Source organism: Phoenix dactylifera, unplaced genomic scaffold (genome assembly GCF_009389715.1).
Source record: "Phoenix dactylifera cultivar Barhee BC4 unplaced genomic scaffold, palm_55x_up_171113_PBpolish2nd_filt_p 000861F, whole genome shotgun sequence".
Lineage (NCBI taxonomy): Eukaryota > Viridiplantae > Streptophyta > Magnoliopsida > Arecales > Arecaceae > Phoenix > Phoenix dactylifera.
Genome location: NW_024068224.1, coordinates 127507 through 147646, shown reverse-complemented (window position 1 = coordinate 147646; position 20140 = coordinate 127507). Strand labels below are relative to the sequence as shown.

The 20140-nt window shown below is 37.6% G+C and overlaps 1 protein-coding gene across 1 annotated transcript; it reads left to right on the top strand.

Annotated features, from left to right (window-relative positions):
- Window positions 1-1410: 1410 nt before the first annotated feature.
- On the top strand, window positions 1411-18414 carry LOC103711411 (probable acyl-CoA dehydrogenase IBR3). The gene is made up of 16 exons (XM_008797543.4): window positions 1411-1765; window positions 2733-2873; window positions 3041-3172; window positions 4242-4430; window positions 6090-6167; window positions 7728-7847; window positions 7971-8069; window positions 8141-8258; window positions 9900-10168; window positions 10361-10555; window positions 13884-14026; window positions 15883-15967; window positions 16075-16284; window positions 16356-16508; window positions 17685-17789; window positions 17868-18414. Exons 1-16 carry the CDS (start codon window positions 1487-1489, stop codon window positions 18057-18059), a joined length of 2508 nt encoding a protein of 835 aa, XP_008795765.2. The 5' UTR covers window positions 1411-1486; the 3' UTR covers window positions 18060-18414.
- Window positions 18415-20140: the final 1726 nt, after the last annotated feature.

Genomic DNA, 20140 nt, shown 5'->3' with positions numbered 1-20140 from the left:
TGTTCGGCGATCCAGTGCCGAACGGAGCACGAAACGGAGGAGGAGGAAGGGGGGTGTACTGAGAAAATTTCAAGGGCAATATGGTAATTACACTAAAGGTTAGTTTGGGTATTTTTTTTTTAATTTTTGGGGGGTGTCATGAGCAATAGGGGGGGTGTATTTAGAACTACCCCTGACTGATATCTAAGGAGACCTGGTAGCAGCTGGTCGAGACAAACTGGCCAATGGATTTCAACTTCCTGCTCCTGCTGACCCAACTTGGCCCTCTCAATTTGTCGGCACTTTGAACTCGCCAAATCAACTTCAACGTTTTTCCTGCTTAGTTCCCATTGTTATTGATAATGCTGTTGTAGTCGTAGTATGATGGCCGTAATCTGAAATGTTGTCACGTACCATATTTTTGCTAAAAAAATTTAAAATTCCTATTAATGCGTGTTGGCAACTAATCTGTTACTGTCGTAATGGTTCTTGGCAAATATTTTAATGGGAAAAAGTTGGTGTTAAAAGCAAAACGTTGGCATTTGACCTATTCATTATCCTTGTGATATGGCGTCTTAAGTTCTATCAACATGATAACGAAAAGCAAAACAGAGAGGTGGTTAGCTATATTGTTTTTGTTGGAGTTTTAATTAAAAAATTATTATTTTTAATTTTCTAAATTTTAGTTGTTTTAAATATTTTAAAATACTTTTTTTGTAAGATGCTTCTTCCAATTTTCAATTTTTTGGATAGAGTTTATAAATAGGCTTCTTCGGTATTAATCTTAATCTAATTCTATCTCTTGAGGGTTTGTTTTACCGATAGAGTTCTTCTAAAGGAGGATCAGATTGAGTTGGTTGTTGTATTTTGAGGATAAAATTGCCGTAAATTTGTACGTGGGGGGTGAATCGTATATCATACACCTCGATGAGACAAATCTTTTTCAATCTTTTAAATTTTTCTAGTAGATTATTGCTTTATAATATATTTATAAAATAAAAATATAATAATTTTTAGGCAAAATAGTAGTTTTCCAGCAGTTTTGACGATGCGAAATACAAAAGTTAAAACGCTACTCACGCATGATTGGATGATCCGCTCTGTATCAGCAGCAAACTGGAAGAGTGGGCCCCGTTTAGCAATTGGGTGGTTGGCCGGTCCACAATCAAATTATCGGATAAATGGCTGTTGCCTACTATCGTTGGCTTATTATATCCGGCAACGAGCGCCGAAGCCAGCCTGGCCATATCTAAGACCATCGTATTCACCCACGGAACTGGCCCAAGCCTTTCGCGACGATGATATCCATAACAGCCAACGGAAGCCAGCATAGGTCATAGAGCCGCACGGGACGGGATATCCAGTTGATGCCCCACAAGCGGGCCCTATCCCATTCCCATTGGAACAAGATATCACCCACCTCCAACGTATTAACTCCGTCCGCTTTGCTTTTTCGCCTTCCATTGACATCTCTCGCTCGGGGTTCCGAGCTACCTAGGGTTCTTCGATGGCGACGCGCACCTTCGATCTCCTCAACCCGGTGAACTCGGCGCGCCGGTTCGACGAGGCGGCGCTGCTCCGCTACGCCGCGGCCAACGTGGAGGGCTTCCCGCCGCTGCCGGTGGACCTCACCGTCTCGCAGTTCGGCCACGGCCAGTCCAACCCCACCTTCTGCTTCGAAGCCGTTTCCCGACTCTCCCCTGGGGTTGTCAAGCGCTACGTCTTAAGAAAGAAACCCCCCGGGGTTCTCCTCCAGTCCGCCCATGCTGTTGAGAGGGAGTTCCAGGTTTCCCTCTTCCCCTTCTCTTCTTTTATATCCAAATTTTTCCCGGGTTGTGAGCTATATATTGGATGATTGTTTTGGGAAAAAAGGAAAAGACCGAATTTTGGGTTTAGTATGAAGTGGAATTATGGATAATTATCCTTCCTCTGAAGTAATGATTGTTAGAAATTGTGGACTTTGTTCTGGTAGCACAAGTTAAGTTAATAATTTGATAAAAGAAAAGGTGGGTTCTTTTTTTGTATTGGATGAATACATCGCCAGTTTTGAACATGTGATTCTTTAGAACATTTTCCGATTCAGTCACCATGCACGATGCTCCTTTTTATCACATGTTCGTTGATTACAAACCAGACGGTTTACAAATCATAGTTGTTTTTCCTCATTTCACCCGATCTAGCTATTTCCTGTAGCTCTTCAGTAAGATATATTAAAAATCAACAGCGAGTTTATGCTTATCAAGTTGAATTTGAAAAGGCTGGGTCCTTGGTAGTTTTATTTGCTCAGGAGTTTATATGTAGTTTTCATAACTCAATAATTGTCAACTTGTCATGCATTGTGACATATTGACGTGCCTACATGCTGATTTTCACTTTGGCCTTATGTTAATCTTAGTTCAAATACCTTTAGCTAAAAGTTTTTATATTATTTTCTTAAAAAAAAGGTGAAGAGAAGTATTCGAGTCATTGTTCATACAACAATTTATAGATGTATCTCCATTGCAATGTAATAGCTGTCATGCACTGGCCTTATTTTCTTCCACCTTTTTTTGGTTGATTATTAAAATATTTGTGCATGGCTCTTTTACCATACAGAGCAAAAAGGAGTTGTATAATGATATTTCATAGGCCAATTTGCAATACAAATAGTTCTTCCATTTAATTCTGTAATTCTATTGCAGTTTCATGTGTTATTGTAGTTATTTTTCTGCCCCTCCTGTGTTAGGCATTTAATTTTTTTGATGATGAAACAGGTTCTCAAGGCATTAGGTGTTCATACCGATGTTCCAGTTCCAAAGGTTTTTTGTCTGTGTACTGATACGAGCATAATTGGAACATCTTTCTATATTATGGAGTATTTAGAGGGACGGATATTTCTAGATAATAAGCTACCAGTAAGATTCACGATCCTTTATTTTCTTGTATTTTCTGTAGTTGGTAACACTTTATCTTATGTTATTTACTATATCAAAGTGTGTACCTGGGTTAGGAAGGTCTGAGCTTGCTAATCTGTACTTTTATAGATGAATGTTTTAACCAATCCTTCATTTCTTTATCTCAGGGAATTGTCCCTGAAAGAAGGAAGGCAATATATCAAGAAACTGCGAAAGCTCTAGCTTCTCTGCACAAAGTTAATGTGGATTTCATTGGGCTGCAAAAATTTGGGAGGAGGGAAAACTACTGCAAGAGACAGGTGAGTTCATTTGGTTACTTCAGATGGCTTTATTATGGAATTATGATCTCCCTGTACTCCCGCCCATGTATAAGGATGCTTCCAAATTCTCTGGTGGCCATCTTACTAAGAAAAACCTTTTTATTAATGAGTTCATGCTCTCGGTGTGGAACCAGTAGCCATTGCCGGGATAGATTGTGAAAACTGGATTATTTATTCTCATGAATAATTTTACTGTTTTAGTCTGATTTTTTACTATTAAATAAGGTGAACCTTTTTGTTCCATGAAAGGAAGAAGTGTGGACAATATGACAATAATGGCATAGAGATGAGAATTTTGTGATGGATGTTTGGTAATACAAGTGGGACAGAGTAAACATAAGTACATCAGAGGAATTGGGAAGCTGAGTGATTCAAGGATAAAGTAGTGAAGCATCTGGGGTGGCTTGGTCATTTTCAGCAGTCTCTTATCAATTATGATGTTCATATATGCTGAACTTCTACCTCCTTATTGGAGTGTCAGCAGCATGTCTGTATTGGTCTGGTATTTGGTGCCTCATTGTGTGTCTGTTAACCTATGCAAGCTGGTGTGCTTTTGATATTAACATGCTGCTAAATGAGGGTGTTTTCAGAAGCATATATTAGATTAACCAAATAAAGGCAAAGTTAAAGTAGTTACTCCTTGAACTAGTAAAGTTGGGCCAGAATACCTTGCATGAATCAAATAAACTTAGCAAATTAATAAAGATTACTTTAGGCATATTGTTAAGTTTGCTTATAATACTAAATAAAGGGCATCCTAGTCGCTCTTGCCATTGTGGAGTCTAGGTAGGGTCAAATGTACACAGCCTTGCCCCTGCGTTTGGAGAGGCTGTTTCCATGTTTCGAACTTGTAACCTTTATATTACAATAGAGCAACTTTTCCGTTGCGCCAAGGCTTACTCTTGCTTATAATACTGAATGTTGTAAATATCGCTTCCACCCCATCTAGAACTATACCAGGTCTCTTAATAGACTTGTAGACTTTTAGATGAACATGAAGAATTAATATTGATATGCTTCAATGAAAATATTCTTTTGTTTGTGATAGGTAGAAAGGTGGGAGAAACAATATCTTGCTTCAACTGGTGAAGGAAAACCTGATCGAAATCCTAAGATGCTGGATCTGGCTGGTTGGTTGAAACAACATATTCCACATGAAGATTCTTCAGCATCATCAGGCACTGGTCTTGTTCATGGGGACTTTCGGATTGATAACCTAGTCTTTCATCCTGTCAAGGTTGGTAATTTGCGTATTTGCTCAAACGTTGCAATTGCATCTTGCTTTATTCAAACAAATAGCTGCATTATACCAGGGAGAGTAAGAGGAAGAGAGAGAGGATATCAGTATTGTTTTCTATGCCTATATCTCTCGGCGTGCATTGAATTGAAATATAGATAATCATATCTTGTCAGCAGATGGCCATTTTGGATAGCTTTATAATGAAAATCGATATCTCTATGCTCTACACTTTTAATTATTATGTTTATTGTGTATACATTCAAAATTATGGTTCCTTTTTCTCATGAAGAAAAACTAAAATACACTTGTTACATCTTAACAAGCTCCGTATTACAAACTAAAGAAAATTATTAAGGTATGTACATCTTACAAAAAAGCTATGTTTGAACTAGTTTATGTTTACAGACACTCAGTACATCTTACAAAAAAGCTCTGTTTGAACTAGTTTGTGTTTACAGGCACGCACACGCACATAATTGCATATGCATATGAGTGATCCCCAAAAGCGCAAGTTCGGATCTTATTGCTGAGGCCATTTTATGATTTTTTTTCTTTTTTCTTGATAAAACGTGATCTATCTGGAACGACGAAAGGGGAGAGGAACATTATGATAGGCTGGCTCTTGTATGCCCAAATGTTATCATATTATTGGAGGTCGATCCATCTCTTCTCCTTTCCGACCACAATAACAAAATATTGTTGGATAGTGGGATAGTCCCACATCCGATAGGAAAGGGATATTAGGTGGCCTGAAATACACATGAGCCCATCGACCTATCAACTTAAGCTTTTGGTGCTGGATTGCTAACATTCTATTAAATCTGGTTATCCCTTAGCTGTCCATTTCGCTTTGTTCTTCTCTCTTTGCTTTTCATGTGTTGCCCTTCTTCGGGTTTCATCCTATTGGTTCTCCACGTGCGAGGGAATGTTGGAAAGTGGGGTAGTCCAACATCGGATAGGCAAGGGACTTTAGGTACACATGGAAAGCAATGGGGGAGAAGGGAGCAAAATTAATAGCTAAGGGGTGGCTGGCTTCGATACCATGTTAGCAATCCAGCTCAAAAGCTTAAGCTGATAGATGAATGGGCTCATGTGTTTTTAAGCCACCCAACATACCTTGCTTGTCCGATGTGGGCTATCCCAATCTCTAACACCCCTTCGCACATGGAGAACCTGCAGGGAAAAATCCGAAGAAGCGCAACAAGCCAACAAGTGATAGGAGGATGGGCTCGTGTATTTAAGGCCACCTAAAGTCCCTTGCCTATCCAAAGTGAGACTATCCCACTCTCCAACAAAAATTACTGGAATGAAGGATGCAACTTTTAACCATGGCTCTTGTGAGGGTTCTATAGCATGTTGTAGTTGGCTATTGCTTTCAAGCTATCTAAAGATGAGTAATGGTAATCTCATCTTTTTTGTATGCCTGCCAATGGGTTAATGAACTAAATTTGTAGCATTTCTTCTAATACTTAACAGCATTTTCTTTCAATATGCCTTTTGATGTTATAATTGGCCCTAAGACATTGACACTGGACAGCAATTAGTTTGAGGTCCAGAAAAGTGATGAACGCCCCTTGGAGTTAATAAGCACCTGATATACTGCTATTCTGATATTTATACAAGAAGGTTAACAATTTTCTTCTTTTTCCTCTACAGGATCAAGTTATTGGTATTCTTGATTGGGAACTATCAACTTTGGGAAACCAAATGTGTGATGTTGCATACAGCAGCTTGGTACTTTCTCCTTTTCTTTCATTCTTTTGTAATTATATGTATACTGCTTTATTTGTATTATATCATTACTACATTTTCTGTAATTGATGATATTCATTTCTTGCATAACATATTCACTGTCACTGTTTTCGTTGTACTCATTTCCTTGTCCTATCTTCTGGTATTAAAAGGATTTCATGTCATCATGGATTGCGTTGTCATTTCTCTAATTCTAGGAGGCTATTAATTATGTCTCTAAGTGTTTAATAGACCATGATCCTTCCATATTACTTTCACGTGGTGAAAATTTGATGTATCAGGATTCAGGTGCTTTAATTTGTTTGGAGTAGTTTGCCGCTTCCAAAATTTACTTCAGCTACTTTCAGAATTTGCAATAATGTAATGAATGAGTGATGGAAAAACATATGGTTAAAATATGCCAAAAATTTATGTACAACATTAACATGCTTTACATGTGCCTACGATCATATACATGGATTTCTTATCCAGGTTGTGCTAAATATTCTCGCATTTAGGTTAATGTATGTGAATCTTATTAGTTTGAGTTGTTCTAACCAGGGCATCACACCCTATTCAATCATTCGAATGCTTGCTTTCTCTTTCACAGTCACTTCTGAATGCTTCCACCCTCTTTGCTGCCACCCCCTTTCAGGTCAAGCATCATTTATTGCTGAAACCAAGGTCTGCCAAATTGGCCGAACCGCCTAGTTTGGGCAGTAATAGGAAATGAGCTGGAACCGCAATGGGACTAGCCGAAACTGGTCCTTTTCGGGCTGGAACCGGCCTGAACCTGTCGGAACCAGTCGGCTAGTCCCATTGCGGTTCGCACCGAGTCAAGTAGCATTGTGGCATTATTGCCACAGTGCGGACAATAATGCCACCAAGTGCGGCCACCAGCTAAAGCAATAAGATGCATCATTTAGGTTAAACCGGGATCATAGAAACATCAAAAAATATCAAAAAAAATCAAGAAAACATCAAAAAAATATCAAATGAGACTTAAATTCATTGAAAAAGTTTGAAAAGAGTGATTACCATTAAATTTTTTGAGAATTGCAAAAAAAAAAAAAAGCGCCCTACTGGTTCGATTCGACACCGAACTGGTACCGAACCGTACCAGGAGCCGACCGGTGCAGGTTCCGGTATCGGTTCGCAGACCTTGGCTGAAACAATTTGTTTTTCTAAATTACTGCTTCTTAGGTGCTTCCGATACTGATTTTTTTTAACTATGCTTCATTATTTTTGCATGTGCCGCCGATTCAGGCAGCTAAAATGTGGGTTAATCATTTTCAAATGTACTCTGCTCATGGGTAAGAAACATCATAGTAGATACTGCAAAAATCCGTCACATGTATCATAGTGCATGTCTGGTATAATTTCAATCTTTCCATATTGTTTAATCTGTACTATCATGAATTTTTAGCTCTATATAGAGTTTATAATTTGTAATTATCGTCAATTGAAATATTTTAAAATGGAGCCTGCAAAGCATGGAATAATTGTCTTAAAGCTTGTTAATACAGTAGTGTTAATTCAAACTTGACTTATTTCTTTTTGCAGCCTTATATTGTGGATATGATGCTAGTTGATAGAGGATCATATGGAGGATTTGAAGTTAATGGTACTCCAGAAGGCATTCCTTCTCTAGCAGAATACCTGGCCGTATACTGCTCTGCTTCAGTAAGCACTGACTTGATGAATCTGTTTTTAGCAATCTTCTTGTTGCAACTTCATTTATCACATTGGCCTATGGTCCCCTAGATTCTTACTGTTGCTAACCTTTTTATCTGAAATTAATCTCAGGGAAAACCTTGGCCAGCTGCAGGCTGGAAATTCTATGTTGCCTTTTCTTTGTTCCGTGGGGCATCTATTTTTGCAGGAGTATATCACAGATGGACTTTGGTATTCACACTCACTAATGCAAAATTTCAACATGTTGTTTATTTGTATTTAAGTGCTGAACAAAAATGCAGGGTAATGCTTCTGGTGGTGAGCGTGCTCGATATGCTGGAAAACTAGCAAATGTTTTGATTGATTATGCATGGGCATTTATTAATCAAAAATCTGTGCTTCCTAGTCAGCCTCCACAAGGTAATTATGTTATTAAATTAATTTCAGATCTTGTTAAGTGGTTAAGCAGTTCTTTTTCATGCCAATAAATATTAACTTCTGTGAGCATTCTTGTGTATGTTAGATGTTCTGGTTTTATTCTCATTGTAAAGAATTTCTGTCAAATGGAGTTTTAAATCGTGTTGTTACTGAGTTTTGAGGTCCTGTCAGAACTGTTTCTGACACAGTCTTGATTATTGACTTCAATCTAAATTTTCAAAGTTCTTTTAAAACTTAAAGAGGAAAAGAAAATATGGAAAATGTGAAACTCTGAGATTAGATAAAAACATTTGGAAGTGTAGAAGATAGAAGTAAAGAATGAAATAGAGGCTATATGCTTTATTTTTTTTGGAGCGGATATGGAAAAGATATATGATGGAGGGATGCACTATGCATGTAGATAATAGTAATCATATAATATGATATTTTGTGTTTTTCTCATAAACATAATATGATATTTTGAGACTGGAAAAGATTATTTGTTAATATATCTTAAAGACTATTTATATCAATCATGGGACCGACTTCATTCATCAGAAGCATATTAGATATTAGAGATAATCTGCTTATTAGATATTAATATGTAGAAGGTTTACTGTACTACTAGAAGCATTACCTGGAACTTAGGTTATCTTCTTAGGATGTTGCTGGCAAATGATGATAATGCTCAGTATTCATCACCAATTATATCAGCTATACCTTTTCTATTAACTTCCATCTGGGAAAATTTCTCAAACAAAAACCATTTATGTTTTCATAAGAGTGCGGACTGACTTGAAGTGGACAGAACCACCTCATTGAACAAAACCTGATTGAATGAACCCTGATAGCTTAGCTGTAGTTTTAAAACTCTGGGATTTTTCAAAGCATTAAACTTTGAACTGTCAAAACCATGTGGTTTAGGTGATTTTGCCTATACAGCATCATCTTCCTAAAAAATTATCATGGTGCCTCATTGTTGAACTACTCAAAAAGAGTATAAGAATTGAAGGTATTGGAAACTCATTTAGAAAAACTTATGCTTTCAGGGCATCAATTACTGTTTATATTGTTTACTAAATGATAAAATTCACTTCAGATCTCCTGCATGCTTACTTTTTTAAGGTCATGACTGAGTGCTGAATAACTCCATCTAACAATACTCTTGATAAGCACTATATTGTGAAATATGCTGTTAATTGTTGTTCCAAGTTCAGCTGTTCTGTGGCTTAGGTTGACAGTTGCGGTACTCCTTGTAGAGAAATAAATGGCATAAACGAACTCATATGGCATATCCTCATAGTTTGAGGTCGACTCGGTTACTGTAGTGATTTGTCTGGGTAACTTCTGTTCTTTTATGCTCATTTTATGACAGCTTGGTAGCAAATTAATGCCAGTATTTAAGTCTTATTTTTCAATGCAGAAACCCACATTGTTAGAAGAAGACCTTTATGACTTGAACCAAAATCTGATCTCCTATATTTTTGCACCATTTTCATTTAGATATCAAGATAAGAAACTTAATTTTTGTTCATAGTCTGCATGTATGGTTTATAAATACTATATCAGGATCTTTTCGACACTAAGATTTTAGTTGTTTCAGAGATCTACAAACATTTCACTCTTGGGATATGATGTATTCAGGTGTTCTGGATTCAGAAGTTTCTTGGAAAAAGTTGGATAAAGAGAAAGAATATTCATACCCTGCAAAGGGGCAGGGCAAATTTGTACCCAGTCAAAAGGTTTTGGAACTTCGTAATAAATTACTGAAGTTTACGGAAAATCATATTTACCCAATGGAAAATGAGTTTTACAAACTTGCACAATCAAATGCACGCTGGACAGTTCATCCAGAAGAAGAGAAATTAAAAGAGTTAGCAAAGAGAGAAGGCCTGTGGAACTTGTGGATTCCTGTATGCATTTTATCCATATACTCCTTATTTTTGTTTATCTTCGTGGGCCTCTTATATATGGAACAAATTTTGTTGGTTTTGATCTATTGCTTTCTATTCTATTAGTTTATTTTTAAGCAGTTGCTGCTTGGTTATGAAGTGATGCATATTTTATTGGTAATTAGTTGTGTATTGACTGTGGTTCATTTGCAGTTGGACAGTGCTGCTAGAGCAAGGAAACTGCTTTTTGATGGGGAAGATCATGTTTCTTCAGGATATTGGAATGATCATTTACTAGGTGCAGGGCTTTCGAACCTTGACTATGGATATTTGTGTGAGATTATGGGCCGTTCAGTTTGGGCACCACAACTTTTTAATTGCAGTGCACCAGACACTGGCAATATGGAGGTAAATGAAAGCACCCATCAAAGTTATGTCCCTTTTTTCCTAAATGCTTTAATGACTGTGTTTTGATCTTGTGAACCTCTTATAGTATTTGCCATAGTTTCAGTACAAATGTCTTTTATTAGCAGTGGCATTAATTCATGTTTACAGTTTATTTTGCTTTGTGACTGCTTAATGTTTACTACATCGATGAATTACATCGTTATACATTTGATGGATTGGTTTGTGATATCTTTTTATATTGATAATGAAGTAGCAAAATTTTCTTTTGCTCCCTTTATGGTGACCTGGTCATGAGGAGACTCAAAAAGAATTTGGAAATACTTAAGTTTGCAAAAAACTCTAGTTCGGGACTGAATTTGGCTCCAAATGGAAAGTAATGAGTATTTTTGCATGAAAGGAACATGATCTGTAATAGGTGGTGTTTTTTTACTAATATTTCATAGGCACCAGAGATATATTTTAGTTTAAAATTATGCATCCAGATTATTAGATGGAAAATGTCCTTGAGAATCTTCATTGGAGTCAAACAATTATTTGATGTCTGACAACTTCAGGAGATTTTCTTTTCCTTAAAAATGACCTTAAAATTTTGTGTAGACTTTTAAGCATCAATACTGCAGCAATTCATATACTTAAATGACAAGCCAAACCACTACTTTTTCATGGCAAATAATGCAAGAAAGTGAGCTTTCACGTTTAGGGCCTATTTGGATAATCCTATTGGATCCTCAGGATTAGAAACATGATTACTAGGATTACGGAATATAAGGCCTGGCCTATCTTATGGTAACTAGACCTTTCCCAGCCCATTCCTGCAGGAAGAAAAAAAAGACCTCATTGTTTTTTTTTTTCCTATGGGATTCGGACCGTCCCACTTCAAAACTATTCTTAGGAATTTTATGAATATAAATCTAGCCTAGCCTATAGCATGTGATCTTGCTGGTTGTATTGGCCCAATTCACGAATCCTACAGGATTTTCAGCCTAATCCTATAGGAAAATTCGAACAAGCCCTTAAATGTAAGGATCTTGAGCTATTGAAGTTTAACGAAAAAAGCAATACTGGAAACTTTTTAAATGAGATAAGAGATGCTCAAATGATCACCGCACAATCAACTAACATAATCTTTATTATGACTTGTTATAAATAAACTGCCTCCACTCCCCCCAGCCCAAGTGACCTAAGAGTCCCTACCTGTAGAAAAATGGGTTGGGCTCAATTTTTGCTCCCTGAAGCCCTATTGTAAAGACCAAACCTTATTGGGCTGCTTGGGAACGTGTTGGAAAGGAACTGTGGCCCAATTTGAGCTTGCCCTTGCCTGCAAATAGTGTCCAAACTCTGGTCAGGTTGGGCCTAATACCCTCAGTCTGGCTTTGAGCCTGGTCAGCCTTGGACCTGAGGTTTAAGCAATGGGCTCTATTCAGGCTTGAGTCTTGCCTAGCCCATTGGTACCCTGGATGTGAATGATCCTCCGTAACATAAACAGCTTATATTGTAGACATTACATACTGTTCGCCATCTTCACTGCAGGGTTAATGGTCGTATCATAGTTTATATGCCATGCTTTTGGATGAAGCTTTCAGCAATGCTACTTGGGCTTGGGTACGAGTTTTGGGTTGTGGGCTTGTGTAGATCCTTCAAATCTTTCCAGTTTTGGGGTAAATCAAAGGATCCAGGTTACAGCATTTTGCCAAGCCATCATTGGCATGTTGAGTCTGTTGATGCACTTGTGGGCTGGGACTCTTCTGCTGGAAAAGGAGTATGGTCTAAGGAAAGCTGAAATATGCTTTCGTCAAACATGGGTGCTTGTCATTTGGATGCTAGACATTATTTTTATAGATAGCCCCTAAAACTTGTGGTACCTGTTTGGCATGAACAGCTACAGGAAAAAAAATCTCTAAGTTTCTAGATGCTATGACTCAATTTTGAGAAATAATGAGCAGTTGCAATGCATGCATCATGCCCTTGGGATGGTGATGCAATATTGCTATGTCAAAAAGCTTAGCAGGGCAATGCATTGGGGGGACAATCAGCAGAAGGATGACTGTAATAGAGTGACCCAGGGAGACGTGTTTAGGTTGTAGACTTATAGGGGTTTAGTCTCACATTCGTACTCTGAGTTCATGTTGAGGTTGTAGACCATGATTTGGAAATTTGATTCTAAAAGTACTAATGAAATATATAGTAGATTTTGGAAATGATGATCAATTTCAACCAAGATCGGCGGAACCGTCCCGAGCCATACCAGTAGCTCACCGGTACAGTTTTGGCAACAAAAATGAGATCCGTTGTCGGAGCCGAAGATGAAGAAGGAAAGAGAGAGTGAGCGGGGGAGGGAGAAGGAGGGTTGCGGAGGCTGTGGCCTCCGCTAGCCCCCTGCGGCCCTCCGCCGGCGTCCGCCACCCTCCGCCAGCCACTCTCCATCTCTCCCCCTTCTCTCTCTCTCTTTTTCTCTCTCCCACGGTACCGTGCCCTCATCGGTATAAACCCGTCACGACCTATACCGCCTTGTGCTGCCGAAGAACCGGTACGGTGCCCGGTTCCGGTTCCTCCGACCTTGATTTCAACTTTATAATGTGGTGATAGTTGCTCGCCATTTCCTCCACACCTCTTCTTCACCATATCGATAATACAACTGAGTATAATGTGATCCATGATTTGATATAAAAGCTTATAAATCCTTTTCAACCATTAACACATTATACTTAAATAAATATGCTGCCATTGAGGAAACTAGACAATCTTTGCAATTCCTCTTGGATATCATTGTATCTCTCCTCACCTTTTGTTTATTTTAACAATATGTTTTTCAAGGTCTGTTCTTCTTGCTACAAAAAAAGGGGGGTTGAGAGAGAGAGAGAGAGAGAGAGAGTAAGGTCAAACCATGATCTCATTTCTACTGTTCTACCTGCAGTCATGTTGTGATTTTGGAAGTATCCTGACTGCTTTTCTTTGCAATTCCTCTTGGATATCATTGTATCTCTCCTCACCTTTGTTTATTTTAACAATATGTTTTTCAAGGTCTGTTGTTCTTGCTACAAAAGGGAGAAGGGGGGGGGGGGGGGGGGGGGGTTGAGAGAGAGAGAGAGAGAGAGAATAAGGTCAAACCATGATCTCATTTTTACTGTTCTACCTGCAATCATGTTGTGATTTTGGAAGTATCCTGACTGCTTTTCTTTGATAATTAAATCCATTGCAAGCAGAGTGTAGAAGAAAGAATATATAAGTTCAATATAAGTTATTGAGTCTCAGTGCTTTGTCAAATTTAATGATTGCATATAGCATGACAATAAATGTTCTGATTCCTGCTATGATTTTCTATTTTTAGGTATTGTTGAGATATGGAACCAAGGAACAACTTAAAGAGTGGCTTATTCCTTTACTAGAAGGGAAAATTAGGTCTGGATTTGCAATGACTGAGCCACAAGTTGCATCTTCTGATGCAACCAACATTGAATGTTCGATTACTAGGTAAGATCATATGGCAGGTTGAAACAATCTGTGGTTTTAAGACGCAAATTTCTTGCCAAAGACTATATGTTGTCTTCCCAGGCATATCACCTGCACAATTGTTAAACTTTTATCATTTGCGTTCCATTTATGCTGCAAGCGTTTGGTTCATCACTGTTTCTTTGGTTTATTTTCTAGTTGGAGTAACATGCAATTTGCAAATTGTTTACATACATTTTCCTGTTCATCACTTGGTACTTCAGTAACTTTTATTTTTGGTACAGAAAGACACTCTCATAATGGTACAGTTCCGTTTAAATTGGGATGTTGGTTGGGTAATCGTACTTCAGTCCTTTCTGATCCTTCAAATTTGTTTCTCATCATTTTTACATCAGTTATAGGTTATTTCCTGTTACAACAGCCAGTACCATATATTTATATCAAATAATTATTTGCCTGATATGTATTATATACTTGGTAGTTCACTCTATCCTCATTCTGCATACTCAAGTAATGCATTTTTTTTTCAAATTCAATTTAGTTGGCTTTTCTAGTTAAATGATCTATACCGTGTTTTAGTGAGCATAGACAGACTTATGGGCACTGTGTTCAGATTTATCAACTTAAAAACATTATCTCAATGTCTTTTGAGTTAAGTTGTTTTCACTATGAACTAGAACCAGTCAATATTAATGAGAAGGATGGAAAGCATGCTGTGTTGATTCCGAAGGAGGGTTAGACTTAGAAATTTTATATAAATGTGATAATTGATATAATTTAAAATGGTTTTGGTTGGACGAATAATCTAAATAACTTGATCAATGATGTCCAAGATCTTATATGAGAATTGTACAGCAGGCCTAGTTCCAGTAGTTGAGCCTGCTTAATGAATTTCCACTAGAACTTGCATGTTTGCACTGTACTTGATGAACAGAAAGTAAATGTTTGAGAGGAAAAACTTTTGCTGTTTTGCATATGTTATTATTGATGTGACTGGCTAAAGTTGGACAAAGCGAGTTGTAAATTGGAAGATGAAAGAATGTACAAAACCATCAGGGTGTTACGATATTCGAACAAGAACTGAATTATGGTAATGTGATGTGAATACTTATGAAGCAAGATTTCCTTTTGACCCCCATGAAAACTCGGTTTTGGATGAAATTTTGAACAACAGTTGAAAATAAAAAGAGATGTAAGGCTCTCTTTTGACTGTTTTACGAAGTTACCATGGGTGGAGCTGCAAGTGCTAGTTTGGGGTATGTCTCAGGCATTGGCTGATAAAGAATTGCATCCTGGTATTTAGCTTGGACCTTTTTTTTCAAAAAAAAGAAAGAAAGAAAAGAAAAGTTATTGCTTGGATCTAACTCACTGGGTTTTTGAGTCTAGAAATGGGGGAAATGAAGAAAGGAGAAACTAATGAAGATGAAGAAGAAGAAGAAAGATAAAAAAATTTTTAATGATAAAAGGAACGAAGAAAGATAGAAGAGAAATTTGGCTATGGCAATAAACCTTTTTAATGATAAAAACCTGATGGCCTATAATGATGGGAGATCAGTTCCTTTCAGATGCACCTTTTTGTGGGGAGAAGACTGCAGTTGGCCTTACATGGTCACCAACAGAAAGAATCACTTGTTGTTTGTTCATCTGTGAATTGGATCACATACTTGTATACTAATATAATTATATGGACTCTTCCTATGAAAAGAGTTGTTTTATTTCATTTTTTTGATTTATTCTTGTTCTTGCTCCTCATGTGTCATGATTCATGAAGTTGAATCATTTACCGGTTTTGTTCTCTCATTGATTGGCAACTGCCTTAGTATGCACCCAAAATGGATTTTTACCTTTAGCTGTTTCTGCGATGATGTTTCATGCAGACAAGGAGATTTTTATGTCATAAATGGAAAGAAGTGGTGGACAAGTGGAGCAATGGACCCTAGATGCAAAATTCTTATAGTTATGGTGAGTTAAACTATTGTCATCACATGAGGTGCTGAGACACATGAATGATGTTATCTTTCTTTTTCTTGTCACCCCCAAATAAACCAAAGATATGAATTGCCATGCAGGGAAAAACAGATTTCACTGCTGCTAAACATAAACAACAGTCGATGATTTTAGTAGATATCAATACTCCTGGTGTGCAGATAAAGAGACCATTATTGGTCTTTGGTTTTGATGATGCACCTCATGGGCATGCAGAAATAACTTTTGAAAATGTGCGCGTGCCAGTAAAAAATATCCTGCTTGGAGAAGGACGAGGGTTTGAGATCGCTCAAGTAAGCATTAGTTAATATCTTCTTAAAGAGCTCCTAACACTTGAAATACCTGAACATCTTCATCTTTGCAGGGTAGGCTGGGTCCTGGAAGATTACATCATTGCATGAGACTGATAGGAGCAGCAGAACGTGGCATGCAAATGATGGTTGAAAGGGCTCTTAGAAGGAAAGCCTTTGGAAAGTTGATTGCACAGCAAGGTTCCTTTTTGTCAGACATTGCCAAGGTAATCTTTTTGCTGATACATCCACTAAACATAGCCATAGGTTTGGAGGACTTAAGTTTGCCACCTTAATGCAGAAGGCAGAAAACTTGAGAACTAGTGCTTTGAGTGTCTTGGAATGAGTGGACTGCCGTCATTTCTTAAGATTGTACCATTTAATAGTGCTTATGTGTGATTCTTTACACAGAATCTTTATAGAAGTGAATGTATGCTTGAAATGAATGCATGTTATAAACCCCATGTATTCTGAAAATTCATGTAAACCATACATTCTAGCATATTGATATTTGCATGAAATCAATCACAACCTATGAGCATCCTATTCCAAGCACTTAAAATCTGCTATCCATTATTATGAAGGAGACTACCTTCTCAATTTGGACCTATTTGGTGGGCAGGGGAATTGCCTGGAAAGCAAATTTCCTTTTAAAAAAACTAGTTTTACATATCTTTGTTTCCATAAAATATTGAAAATTTCGTCATACTTAATTTCCAAATCCGTGAAATGTTTTCCATTGGAAAATTCTATTTTTCCTTGCAACCAACCAGAAACTTAAATGCATGCTGTTTGAGATCTTTCTGCATGATTATTGTCCAGTTTATCTTAGGTCTTCACTTATTTCATATCCTTCGACATAGTATTTCCCCTTTCCAGGGCTGCAGATTGTCTCTGCACACACTTGCACCGTCTCAGTGAGTAACCTTATAATCTGCAGGTCATGCATTTACTTTATTCTTGACACTACCGGTCCTTCCTTGACCATCCAGCATGTTCATGCATGAAACAAGTATATACCTGGGCCCTTATTATTGCCCATTATGTGAACTACTCTTCTTCAGTCTCAAATGCATGCAAAGAACAAACCCCATAGGTTCACATCCACTTTTCTCCACCCTTTTTAATTGTATTAGGATCTATATTCCTGACCCAGAATTATTTAATGATAGAAATTGGCAAAGTGGAACTGATTGTCATTTCTTTCATCATAATCCATATTCTAGTTGAAAGAAATAAAATTGACAATTGCTCTTTTCTATTTGTAGAATATCCTTAATGCATGTAAACTCTTGCAATTTTAATCTCTTTGTGCGGCCATTTTGTAACATTTGGGTTATCTTAATCTAGTGTCTTTGTTGATGAAAAATGCTGACATCATGATCTGTCATTGGGGTTTGCAGTGTCGAGTAGAACTGGAGCAGGCAAGACTCTTAGTTCTGGAGGCAGCTGATCAGCTCGACCGGTCCGGGAACAGGAAAGCCCGTGGAACTATTGCTATGGCTAAGGTAAAATCATGAACTGTACCTGAATATTCCCATTCTTCCTACTGGCTTGAGAAATAAAACCAATCACCTCTCTGGCAGGTAGCAGCACCAACGATGGCCCTGAAGGTGCTCGACATGGCAATGCAAGTTCATGGTGCTGCCGGTTTATCATCGGACACTGTTTTGTCCCACTTATGGGCAACCGCGCGGACTTTAAGAATTGCCGATGGCCCCGATGAAGTCCATCTAGGCACCATAGCTAAGCTAGAACTGCGAAGAGCCAGGCTATAAGACTCATGTTGTGAAGACCTTGATCTTGAGGGATGCCTTTGAAGGCACCCAGTTCTGAAAGATACAGGGTACACAATAAAATAAAATAGAACCAAAATAAAGCAGTCAAGAGGCAAGAGGCAGTCAGGACTTGAAAGCTTGGTGAGCACATTGGATGACTGGTGATTTCCTATATTTATGATTGCAAAGGTGGATGTTTCTTCAACTCAAACATTTTTCCAATAAATAAAATTTTGGAATATACCTCGATGTAGATTAAATACACTGGCATGGATTTGGATGTATAAACATTGATTCATTGCTTGAAATGAACTGGAAATCTCTATTGGAAAACCATGTTATACCAAATTTTACAGCTGGGGCTTTTTTTTCGCTTTTACTTGGTATTCTCGAATTACTTCCAGGCCTGAATTTGTTAACAAGATTGGATTTGATGCTGCTTGAGCTCATTGCAACTATTCTTAAATGCCTGTATCATGAAACATTTGTATGTTCAGAGTGGAATCAGATTTGCCCATTTCAGTAAAGCTCAGCTGAAATTAGTGCTATCAAGTGGGGGTTGAACCAGATATGAAATGAAGCTTCTTAAAGCTGGGAACGGGTTAGGTCTCCCTATTTTTCCTAATTCAAGTTGACCAAGGTTTGATGCGTTCTCGATCACTTGTCTCACTTAAAGGCTGATGCGGTCCTCCACGGCCTTTATGTTGGTTGGGGGGGAAATGATGAGATCGGCAAGCGCTCATTATCGCTATGGGAAAAGAGCATGCCTGTATGTGTGCATCAGTCTATGCATGACCGGTTCCTTTGGTCTGCTAGCCGTTATTTCCTTTTAGGCGGCCATTGATTCAATTACAGTTAGGAAATGATGGTCATCTCATGATGATAGATTTGAGGTTGAAAAAATGAATCCATACGTGACAATTAATTTATGTAGATCAATGTTTAATATGCCAGTGCCTACTTAAAGCTTGGCTTTCAGTCATGTATCCTGAAATTAGAAACAAAACTAGCATACAACCCGTGTGATGTGTGGAGTATGACCTTTTTTATGTTTATGTATCTAACTACTCTTGAAATACAATATGGCATTGTAATGAATTATAATAAATAGAAAGCTTTGATAATTAAATATTTGTTATACATTAAGCTATGAATTGTAACAATGGTTGAGCAGAAACTTTTATCATTAATATTGGTATCCATATAAGAAGCCATGAACGCTAAACAAACTGAGCCTTCATGAAGAAACTTTTATTAGGCATCATGAATACCATATTCATGCAATGTACGAAGTATAATTTTTCTCTCTTTTTCATTATTCTTGAAATGTAATATTATAATGTAGGAAATCATAATGAAGCTTTCATTGCTAAATTTTTATTACACATTAGGGCTCGTTTGGTTCGCGGGAAAAGAAGAGGGGAAAGTGTGGTCAACGGAAAAGTAATGAGATGCCTCTTATTTGGTTAGAGTTTTCAAAGGAGAGAGACGAAAAAGTTGTATTCCCATGGGAATATGTTTCCCACATTTCATGGAAAAGTTTTTCCCATGAAAAATATGGAAAAGTTATTTTCTCATGAGGCGGGAATCACTCCATTTTTATTTTTTTCAAAAAAGACCCTTCAGCATTAAAGAAGCATTAAAGAGGCATTAAAAACCTAATTTTTGTTAAGGGTATAATAGAAATTATATATAACTTTTTCAGAAAAGTGGATGGTCAACCAAACATAAGCACTCTGGAAATTTGTCACTTTTCTTGGTCAACCAAACATACCAAAAGTACTTTCCTAGGTATCCTCTTCCTAAGAATCTGCTTTCCAGAAATCATATTCCTAGGAGGAAAAATGCTTCCCGCGAACCAAACAAGCCCTAAGTGAAAAGCTAGGTTCCGTTGTCATTGTTGTTTGTTGATTTTTTTTTATTTTATTTTTCTTGGTGCAAGAGAGGGGTACGTAAACCCCATTACCAAATGAACAAAAATAGAGGCCACAGAGTTTCCCTTCCTTTTGGTTCCCATTCTCCAACAATATCTTCGAAATATTTTCAAACTCCAATATTCTTCCTCCTAATTCAAAAATTTC

Bases quoted from the DNA above. Each gene is read 5' to 3' on its own strand.
- LOC103711411 (XM_008797543.4), top strand. From the start codon at position 1,487: ATGGCGACGCGCACCTTCGATCTCCTCAACCCGGTGAACTCGGCGCGC. The intron at 2,874-3,040 runs GTAAGATTCACG...TCTTTATCTCAG, and splicing joins TTCTAGATAATAAGCTACCA to GGAATTGTCCCTGAAAGAAG. The intron at 8,070-8,140 runs GTATTCACACTC...ACAAAAATGCAG, and splicing joins TATATCACAGATGGACTTTG to GGTAATGCTTCTGGTGGTGA.